The 11,050-nt window shown below is 37.6% G+C and overlaps 1 protein-coding gene across 1 annotated transcript; it reads left to right on the top strand.

Annotated features, from left to right (window-relative positions):
• The first annotated feature begins 668 nt into the window (after nt 1-668).
• Nucleotides 669-5,378, top strand: LOC127657772 (syntaxin-12-like). The gene is made up of 10 exons (XM_052146670.1): nt 669-713; nt 1,066-1,170; nt 1,382-1,451; nt 2,291-2,390; nt 2,473-2,610; nt 3,029-3,072; nt 4,071-4,167; nt 4,922-4,994; nt 5,119-5,201; nt 5,286-5,378. The coding sequence occupies exons 2-10, from the start codon at nt 1,071-1,073 to the stop codon at nt 5,376-5,378; spliced, it is 798 nt and encodes a 265-aa protein (XP_052002630.1). The 5' UTR covers nt 669-713; nt 1,066-1,070.
• The last annotated feature ends 5,672 nt before the right edge of the window (nt 5,379-11,050 follow it).

The following is an 11,050-nucleotide window of genomic DNA, read 5'->3' as shown; positions in this document are numbered from 1 at the left end:
AAAGAGGAAACGGGCTACACGAAATGTTCTCCATGTATGCTTGAACATTAAACATATATCGGCCTATAAACATAATGTGTGAGTGTGACGCTCATGATTGTCTAATGTGAATCCAAGCATCATCCTAAAAGGAATATTGCGTGGCAAATATTGATATTTAACAACAGTTTTCTATGAGATACATATCTTTCAGAAGGGGGCGCTAGACGGCTCAGAAAGCCAAATCATCAATTGAGTTAAAATAGTACCTCAGGACGTTTTTTTAATTAGATATTTGTACACTATAATGATAATAATAATAAATTTAATTTATTACTTCAAATGAATATTAACCGGCAAAGAAAATATATTTGCACCCAAGCAATCTCTTTTAAACGAGTTATTAAAATTGGTTAAACGGTAATCACAAACTACATTGATTGGTCCATCCTGACAAAGCGCTGAGCAAAGAAACAAATACCATGTGACAGTGCCACTTTTGCAGCGTTCTTCTAGACAATAATTTATACATAAATAATTAAACTGACGAAGTTAAATAGAAATTAATATGCAAGTACATAATGAAGTGTTAAAGTAGGATAATGAACTAATTTAAAAACGACATCCAAGCCACCAAGCCCCGCCTACTTTGAGTTTTTGATTGCATGCTGATTGCCATTCTATGCGCTTATTTCTATGAGGGGAGAGCGCTTTACCGCAACACATCATCACAGGTAAGCGATTCGAGCGTACTGTTTCCTTTTTAAATGATTAATAATGTGGATATTATACCAAGTATTTCAAATTGCATAACTCCATGTAGCAATATGAAAATAAGTATTGGAAATATTGTATCATGATGACGAAAGGCCTCTTCAGCCCTTATGAAGAAATGTCTCATTGCGTTGCACAGACAACCTTATTTTGTCAACCTTAATTATTTGTTTTATATAATTTTACCAGAAAATATTTAATCTGTAATATTATTAATTGTTATAATACTGTGAACAATTGTCGTCACCGCACTTGCATACAGTCATCTGTGTAAAATAAACGCAGGTTTCTAGCAGGTGTGTTGTTTTTCAGTCATCATGTCTTACGGAATGATGGACAGCTGTCAATCACAGCCGGGAGATTTCAACAATCTCACACAGACATGCAGCTCAAACATCCAGAAAATCACACAAAACAGTAAGTGAATATTTACACACACTTGAGTTAAGTTATTATTTTCAATATAATAAACAGGCTTTCACATTTGGACAGTTAAAATGTGTCTTGTCGTGTGTGTGTGTGTGTGTGTGTGTGTGTGTGTGTGTGTGTGTGTGTGTGTGTGTGTGTTTGTGTTTGTGCGCATAATTTAGTGTTATAAAGTCTCCTCTGTTTGTGTTTTTGTGGATAGCTGGCCAAATCAAAAGCATGTTGTTCCAGCTGGGTACCAGACCCGATACACCAGAACTTCAGGACAGACTGTGAGTTTCTCCAGTATCTTACATGTTCATCTATAATGAAATCTCACAGACTCATGACTGTCCATAAAGTCTGGTCCACCTTGCATCTTATTCTGGCAAAGAATGGCCCACTTAAGACCAAAGTATACTTCGGTCAGATGCGAACAAGAGGCGCGATGCAAATTTCATCATCATTTTTGTAACCGCGCATACTCTGCACGCGTATGTGCCTAAAATAATTTGCTCTAATATGTGGGTCAACGAGGTGGCAGCACTCACAATTGAGCTTTTGCTGTCACGAAGAAGCACTAGAAGATGTAATTGCTGCTAAACAACAAGTGAAACATCATCAGTGGATGAGCACGTCAACAATCTCAATGTGAGGAGGTCAGGATATACCTGCATTTGTATAACTCGAGTCTGAAGGAATATAAAGAGATCATTATGGGTCTAAATTCATGAAAAGAAAAAGTCCAGTATCTCAGTGCGCAGGAGCCAACTGCCTGTGTATGTGCACAGTCAAATTAAGTATATTTTGAAAGTCTAGCGGTAAGCGGACGATAAATGATTACGTCAAAACTCAAGTAAACTTTGGCCTTTAGGTTGGGCTTTGTGAATGCCTGACTGACATGAAGTGACCAGCCTCTCTGTATTACAAAGCCAAAACGCAGTAACTACACCAACAACAAAAAAATGCCGTCAAAGGTTTTACTATCCAGGCAATTCTGAATTACTTGCTTTTTTTAATGACATGCAATTACATTTCAGCTAGCATCTACAAATTTTTGTTTGAAAAAACAAAGTATTATAAATCTAAATAGCATTCATTGGTGGTTCAAGTCTCTGTATGTTGCACACAGACAGCAGATGCAGCATTATACAAACCAGTTGGCAAAAGAGACCAACAGACACCTGAAAGACCTGGGCTCTTTACCTCAGCTGCAGTCCCCTTCAGAACAGGTGAGTTAACAGTCCTCCAGAGAAACACACATCTGACCTCAAATCAGCCCAGTGTGTCATGCAAATGCTGGTGTTCTCACAGCAGCAGCAGATAATTCAGAAAGACCGTCTGATGAACAACTTCTCAGCCGCTCTCAACAACTTCCAAGTGGTCCAGCGGCGAGCCGCAGAGAGGGAGCGTGAGTCCGTGGCGCGGGCACGAGGTGGCTCCAGAATTTTGGTAACTGCTGTTTTTTTTGTTTGTATCTGTAGATGATGTGCAAATAAACATTTTAGATTCTTGAGCTCTGTACCAAAACCTAGTGAGCTATTATTATACTCTTTCATCAATATGTGTGTGTGTGATGTATTTTTATGCATCTCTTGGATGATGATTCCAGAAAGGTGCCCTGCCTGTGCCTGACAGGCTGATCAGGATTTATTTTTCTCCTGTGCGGAGCACGATTTGTATGTCACACATAGTTGCTGCCTACTGTGGAGATCACTCCACATTGATCACTTATGAGGTTCTAAGTATCTATTAAGATACTGCCTTAGAAGGCAGCTGCTATGTAGGTAGTTGGCAGCAATGCAGCTCACTAGGTTTTGGAACAGACCCTTGATGTGTACAGCAAATGCAGTCCTCTCTTGTTTTGTAGGTTGATGAGACCAATCAAGATGATCAGCTCGTGACATTTGAAAAGTAGGTTCAAATACCCTGATCTTAGTCACAAATGATGAATTAAAGTAATGTTTCAGGTTCATTACAAGCGGAGCTCAATCGACGACACTTGAGGCATATTGTTGATTACCATAAAAAAGTATTCCAACTCGTCCCCTGTTTATTTCAATTAATAAAGCAACAATTGTGGTTATTATAAGGCACTTACAATGGAAGTGAACGGGGCCAGGCATAAATGCTTAAATACAAAATATTTTTAAAGACTTAAACATTATACTCTTCATGTTACATGATAAAATCTCTGTTCTATATGATTTTAGTGTGGTAAAAAGTACAACTTTACCCAGATAAGGTTGGAAAGTGATTTTGTCATGATGAAATCATGTTCAAATGTATTCTGTTTTTGTCTTGTATCTGTATTTTTGAAACTGCATTTTAGCATTTATGGACTGGCCCATTAACTTCCATTGTAAGTGCCTTACTGTAGCTGTTTTATTGAAAAAAAACGAGGATCGAGTCTAAACAATTGTTTGTTGTAACCAACAATTATGTCACAAATGCTGTCGATTAAGCTTAAAGGGATAGTTCACCCAAAAAGTATCCATTTACTCACCTTCATGCCATAAGTGTATGACATTTCTAGAAAAATATTCAGCCCTGCTGGTCCATTCAATGCAAGTTAATGGTGGCCAGAAATTTGACGCACCAAAAAGCACATAAAGGCAGCATCAAATTAATCCATAAGACTCCAGTGTATTAATACATATCTTCAGAAGTGATCTGATAGGTGTGGGTGAGAAACAGATCAATATTTAAGTCTTTGTTTACTTTAAATCTCCACCTTAGACCAGTCCTGACCGGTAGGTGGCGATATGGACAAAGATTGTGAATCATCAAAAAATTAAAGAAGAAGAATGTAAAAGTGAAAGTGGGGATTCCTTTAAAAAAATACCAGCCCAGATATGAACAGTATGTGTCCGGAGAGAGAAGTGAAAGCAGAAATGTTTTCATTTGGGCAGAAATGAAGGGTGGAAAACACAGACGGAGGAGGAGTCTACCACAGAAGAAGACCTGGAGCTTATTAAAGAGAGAGAAACCAACATCCATCAGCTGGAGGTGAGCACGTCTTGTGAGAAGTGATAACCCTCATAAACTTTGGGTCTTTGTAGTCCAAACTTTGCAGTTATTCTCACTTCACAATGTGTACTGTATATATATTATTAAGAGTGTATCATTGTCACACATTAAATCATTACCTGGTGATAGTCAAGTGACAAATAAGAATTAGCGTGAAGATTCTCAATGCCGTTATTTCAGGATAAACTATACATTTTCCTGTTATGACTGTTATTATGACGTGCATATATCTCTGTTAAACTATTCAGGTTTGACAGATTCATGCTGTGATGAGTGACTCGAGTAAGAATGAGAGCGTGCTTGTTTGATTGACAGGCCGCACACGTGCACATCTTTGTGTGAGCAGACGGACTGCCACTCTCATATATCATTAGCTGTGTTCAGATATTGTTTGTTGTTTACCAAACTGCTTTCTTGTTTATTTCCTTTGTTTGTGCTGTGATTTAGCAATAAAATACCGTAATTACTCCTCACAATTCATACACATTTGATAGGCTATTGAAAAATATATTTTTGCTGATCATAACACGGCCGCAAAAGATGGCTCGAGGGCACTGTCCACTGTACTTGCTTCTGTATCTTGACTAGTAACTCTATAGACAGTTGTGTGGTGTTACTGGGATTGCCGAATTTAAAAAAAGCGTTCAAATACATCTGATAATAATTGAAGATGATTTATTAATGAAATATGGAATTTCATTGATCATACAATAGCCAAATGGTCTTGGTTTAGTCAGATATTATGGATGTGAACCAGATCTTCAAGGACCTGGCGGTAATGATCCATGACCAAGGTGACATGATAGGTAAGGATAACTTCTTATCGATCTTATCGAGATTTGAGGAGCTTCATTTAAGCTTTATTGCACAGGTCGAGCTGTTGATTATTAAAGATTTTAAAGGCTGGTTTCCTCATGTCACCACACACAGACAGCATTGAAGCTAATGTGGAGAGTTCTCAGGTGCATGTGGAACGAGGAGCTGAACAACTCCAGCATGCGGCGTACTATCAGGTATGATAATCCTCAGGAGCATTTAAACAGACTCAACACTCTACACGCTAGTAACTGTTCATAATTGTGTTTTGTCCTTTGAAGAGGAAATCCCGCAAGAGGATGTGTATTCTGGCTCTTGTTCTGTCGCTTGTGGTGACCATCTTTGCTTTAATTATCTGGCAAGCAATCAGATAAGATGAAGAAAGAAGAATCTGACTGATGTACTGGATATTCAGTGTTAAGTGAACAATGACAGATTGCGTGCGTGTGTGTGTGTGTGTGTGTGTGTGTGTGTGTGTATATGTGTGTGTGTGTGTGTGTGTGTGTGTGTGTTTACACATGTAGCTATGAAAAAAATGACTTCTGCATGAATGGCTCCTAAAATATTATTTCAATTTGATACTGATGTCAGAAAAAAATATAGTCTTACAAGAGAAAACACACCATTTTACATTGTTGCTTACCTCCTCATACTGAGATGGATGGACCTACCTTGTGTCTTTACACTACTGTAATTAACTGTTGGTTCACCCCAATTCTGAAAATATTTTCTAATAGAAATTTTGATTCCGTTTTCAGTTAAAGTAGTAGCTCAAACAAAGAATATTAAGTACTTGGCCATTGACGCACACTCCCAATGAAATTCAATGATATGATCTTAAGTAGATCATCCCAAACATATGCACAAACTGGAACAGTCTAAAATAGCTCCTATATTCAGCTACAAACCAAGTGTTTGATTAACAAATTGCTTATAAAGCATGTTATTAAATATATGGGTCAGATTCACTTAACAGTTAAAAATTTCAAAAACCTATGTCTTATTTACTGTCCACCCACAATCTATTTTAGCAGGCGATATCAGTGCTGAAATTGCGCCGCATTTAGTATTTAAATTAAGTCAACAGCCACTTTCGCACATACAGCCTTTTCCTACACACTCTCACGGTGAAATCATCAGGATTCAGATGACTTTTCAAAATGTAACTAATTCGGATGTTATCCTGTGAGGGCACAGCTGGACATCGGTTCCATCTATTACGTGACAGTTACTTGCTTCAGTCTCACACAACAGCTTCCTGTCATGTTTACACACTCTACTGATTGGATACGTTTAGATAAGGGGTTTGGGTAAGAGCATAATATTAATAAGCATGTCCTTAATGACTCGTGCGCGAAACTCACACTTCATTATACATCCGGGAATTTGGACATTAATTCATGTGAAATCATACGAAATAGCCAACCCCTAAAATATGTAAGGATTTTTATGAGACTAGGTTGCCTTTTTAAATTAAAATTTTGCTCTGGCAATTTCACTTAATGTTAAGCTGTATAATTACCTATAAATGTCCATATTGATGGTATGTTTGAACAACAGATTTGCCAGTAAATGCAACACAATGATGTTCCTGTAATTTTCCTGGTTGCATGTGTGAATGGAGCTATTGTCATTCCTGTCTGCACAAACATGCCTCCTTTCTGTGCTAATTAGGCTTATTAAGTTGGCTTGTGAGAGCCAACTTACTGAAATCCTATTTAAACTTATTATTATTAAGTTGGCTTGTGAAAGCCAACTTACTGAAATCCTATCTAAACTTATTAAGTTGGCTTGTGAGAGCCAACTTACTGAAATCCTACTTAAACTTATTATTATACCGATTCTTCTTATTCTTCTTAGCGGTGAAATTTCGGTATCTAACTCCTCCTAGAGCTTTTAAGCTACAGGCACCAAACTCGGCACAGACCTTCAGACTAATAGTGTCTGAAGGTCTGGGTTGACCTGGGTTGACCTGAATAGTGTGCTATATCTTTTCTAACTGATCGGACTTACGGTTTTCCTAAAAATGACGATCAAACTCGGAAAAAACTCCCATTGACTTAATATTGCGGAATGTTCAGAAATTCAAATTCCAACTGACATTTTCACACACACAGACAAAAAGGGCCTGTCAGCCCTGCATCTCTCCCTCTCTCTCTCCCTCAGAGGATTTCTTTTATCAAGCAGCCAAAAAGTAATGACCTAAAATCTTCCTAGCCACACGCTAAAACATGCTAAAAACGTGCTAGCATCTATCTGAGGGTCAATATCTATCTATCTATCTATCTATCTATCTATCTATCTGAGGGTAAATATCTATCTCTCTCTCTCTATCTATCTATCTATCTATCTGAGGATAAATATCTATCTATCTATATCTATCTCTCTATATATCTAAGGGTAAATATCTATCTATCTATCTATCTATCTATCTATCTATCTAGCAACTAAGTTAAACTTTTTTTAACACTACACTGTAGAACCGGCTCATTAGAGTCATTCATTTGGGAATCAGACTACACTGGTCACACTGTATGTTTCACACTGTAGATTCAAAAGAACTGGCTCATTAGAGTCATTCATTTGGGAATCAGACTACACTGGTCACACTGTATGTTTCACATTGTAGATTCAAAAGAACTGGCTCATTACAGTCATTCATTTGGGAATCAGACTACACTGGTCACACTGTATGTTTCACACTGTAGATTCAAAAGAACCAGCTCATTAGAGTCATTAATTTGGGAATCAGACTACACTGGTCACACTGTATGTTTCACATTTTAGATTCAAAAGAACCGGCTCATTAGAGTCATTAATTTGGGAATCAGATTACACTGGTCACACTGTATGTTTCACACTGTAGATTCAAAAGAACCGGCTCATTAGAGTCATTAATTTGGGAATCAGACTACACTGGTCACACTGTATGTTTCACACTGTAGATTCAAAAGAACCGGCTCATTAGAGTCATTAATTTGGGAATCAGACTACACTGGTCACACTGTATGTTTCACACTGTAGATTCAAAAGAACCGGCTCATTAGAGTCATTAATTTGGGAATCAGACTACACTGGTCACACTGTATGTTTCACATTTTAGATTCAAAAGAACTGGCTCATTAGAGTCATTAATTTGGGAATCAGACTACACTGGTCACACTGTATGTTTCACACTGTAGATTCAAAAGAACCGGCTCATTAGAGTCATTAATGTTGTAATCAGATTACACTGGTCACACTGTATGTTTCACACTGTAGATTCAAAAGAACCGGCTCATTAGAGTCATTAATTTGGGAATCAGACTACACTGGTCACACTGTATGTTTCACACTGTAGATTCAAAAGAACCGGCTCATTAGAGTCATTCATTTGGGAATCAGACTACACTGGTCACACTGTATGTTTCACACTGTAGATTCAAAAGAACCGGCTCATTAGAGTCATTAATTTGGGAATCAGACTACACTGGTCACACTGTATGTTTCACACTGTAGATTCAAAAGAACCGGCTCATTAGAGTCATTAATTTGGGAATCAGACTACACTGGTCACACTGTATGTTTCACATTGTAGATTCAAAAGAACCGGCTCATTAGAGTCATTCATTTGGGAATCAGACTACACTGGTCACACTGTATGTTTCACATTTTAGATTCAAAAGAACCGGCTCATTAGAGTCATTAATTTGGGAATCAGACTACACTGGTCACACTGTATGTTTCACATTGTAGATTCAAAAGAACCGGCTCATTAGAGTCATTAATTTGGGAATCAGACTAAACTGGTCACACTGTATGTTTCACATTTTAGATTCAAAAGAACCGGCTCATTAGAGTCATTAATTTGGGAATCAGACTACACTGGTCACACTGTATGTTTCACACTGTGGATTCAAAAGAACCGGCTCATTAGAGTCATTAATGTTGTAATCAGATTACACTGGTCACACTGTATGTTTCACACTGTAGATTCAAAAGAACTGGCTGATTAGAGTCATTTGTTTGGGAATCAGTCTACACTGGTAACACATGCTAGCATCGCCTAGCGAAGTGCTAAAACATGCTAAAAAAGTGCTAGCATCATGCTAACACATGCTAGCATCGCCTAGCGAAGTGCTAAAACATGCTAAAAACGTGCTAGCATCATGCTAACACATGCTAGCATCGCCTAGCGAAGTGCTAAAACATGCTAAAAACGTGCTAGCATCATGCTAACACATGTTAGCATCGCCTAGCGAAGTGCTAAAACATGCTAAAAACGTGCTAGCATCATGCTAACACATGTTAGCATCGCCTAGCGAAGTGTTAAAACATGCTAAAAACGTGTTAGCATCATGCTAACACATGCTAGCATCGCCTAGCGAAGTGCTAAAAATGCTAAAAACGTGCTAGCATCATGCTAACACATGCTAGCATCGCCTAGCGAAGTGCTAAAAAATGCTAAAAACGTGCTAGCATCATGCTAACACATGCTAGCATCGCCTAGCGAAGTGCTAAAACATGCTAAAAAGTGCTAGCATCATGCTAACACATGCTAGCATCGCCTAGCGAAGTGCTAAAAAATGCTAAAAACGTCTATCTATCTATATCTATCTATCTATCTATCTGAGGGTAAATATCTATCTATCTATCTCTCTATCTAACTATCTATCTGAGTGTCTATCTATCTATCTATCTAGCAACTAAGTTAAACTACTTTAAATTACAAACTACTTTAAACTTTAAACTAATTTAAACTACAAACTAATTTAATCTTTAAACTCGTTTAAACTATAAACTACTTTAAACTTCAAACTACTTTAAACTATAAACGACTTTAAACTAATTTAAACTAATTTAAACTAATTTAAACTTCAAACTACTTTAAACTTCTTCAAACTTTCTGGTCCAATCTTTCACAAGCCAACTTAAAGTTTGTCTCGACGAACTTTTTCTAGTTAAGTTGGCTTGTAAGAGCCAACATACTAATATCCTATTTAAACTTATCATTATTATTCTGTCAAAAATTTACAACTCGAACTCCTCCTAGAGCTTTAACTCCACATACTCCAATCTCGGCTCAGACACTCAAACTGTTCTGACTCGGTATGCAATATCTTTTCTAACTGATCGGACTTATGGTTTTCCTAAAAATGACGATCAAACCGGAAAAAACTCCCATTGACTTAACATTGCGGAATGTTCAGATTTTCAAACTCCTCAACTGCCAAAAATTCAAATCTAAATCCCTTGAAACCAGAGACTAAATCAAACTGCCATTCTATATACTATATGAGCCATTGAGACTCATTTAAACTAATAAACTCATCTATCTATGACATCTATCTATCTATCTATCTATCTATCTATCTATCTATCTACTTTAAACTAAATTCAAACTTCAAACTAATTTAAACTTCAAACTAATTTTGTTAAAATCCTCTTGTTTCTAAACTCAAACTTGTACACTAATAAACTCATAAATTCATACACTTATGAACTCTTAAACTCAAATGAACAAACTTATAAACTAAACTCACACACTGAGTGTGTAAGTTAGTGTGTGTGTGTGTGAGCGTGTGTGAGTGAGTTAGTGAGCATGTATGTGTGTGTGAGTGTGTGAGCGAGTGTGTGAGCTAGTTAGTGTGTGTGTGTGTGTGTGTGTGAGCGAGTGTGTGAGCTAGTTAGTGTGTGTGTGTGTGTGTGTGTGTGTGTGTGACAGTTAGTGAGCATGTATGTGTGTGTGAGTGTGTAAGTGTGTGAGCGAGTTAGTGTGTGTGTGTGTGTTTATGTGCATTAGTGTGTGTGTGTGTGTGTGTGTAGTGTGCATGTGTGTGTGTGTGACAGTTAGTGAGCATGTATGTGTGTGTGAGTGTGTAGGTGTAGTGTGTGTGTGTGTGTGTGTGTGTGTGTGTGTGTGTGTGCACATAGCAACCACTCAGAACACCCTAGCAACTGACAAACAACCACCCAGAACACCCTAGCAACCACCCAAAATACCTTAGAACATCCTAGCAACACCATAGCAACCACCCAAAATACTCATCTATGACACTTAAACTAT

This window comes from Xyrauchen texanus, chromosome 17, assembly GCF_025860055.1.
Source record: "Xyrauchen texanus isolate HMW12.3.18 chromosome 17, RBS_HiC_50CHRs, whole genome shotgun sequence".
In the NCBI taxonomy this organism is placed as follows: domain Eukaryota; kingdom Metazoa; phylum Chordata; class Actinopteri; order Cypriniformes; family Catostomidae; genus Xyrauchen; species Xyrauchen texanus.
The sequence above is the reverse complement of the archived record's forward strand: the minus strand, read 5'-3'. Positions and strand labels throughout refer to the sequence as shown.

What these genes read in the sequence shown, in the direction of transcription:
- LOC127657772 (XM_052146670.1), top strand. Translation starts at nt 1,071, where the DNA reads ATGTCTTACGGAATGATGGACAGCTGTCAATCACAGCCGGGAGATTTC. An exon ending in GAGGTGGCTCCAGAATTTTG is followed by an intron (nt 2,611 to 3,028) that starts GTAACTGCTGTT and finishes CTTGTTTTGTAG; the next exon opens with GTTGATGAGACCAATCAAGA. An exon ending in CAGCTCGTGACATTTGAAAA is followed by an intron (nt 3,073 to 4,070) that starts GTAGGTTCAAAT and finishes TCATTTGGGCAG; the next exon opens with AAATGAAGGGTGGAAAACAC.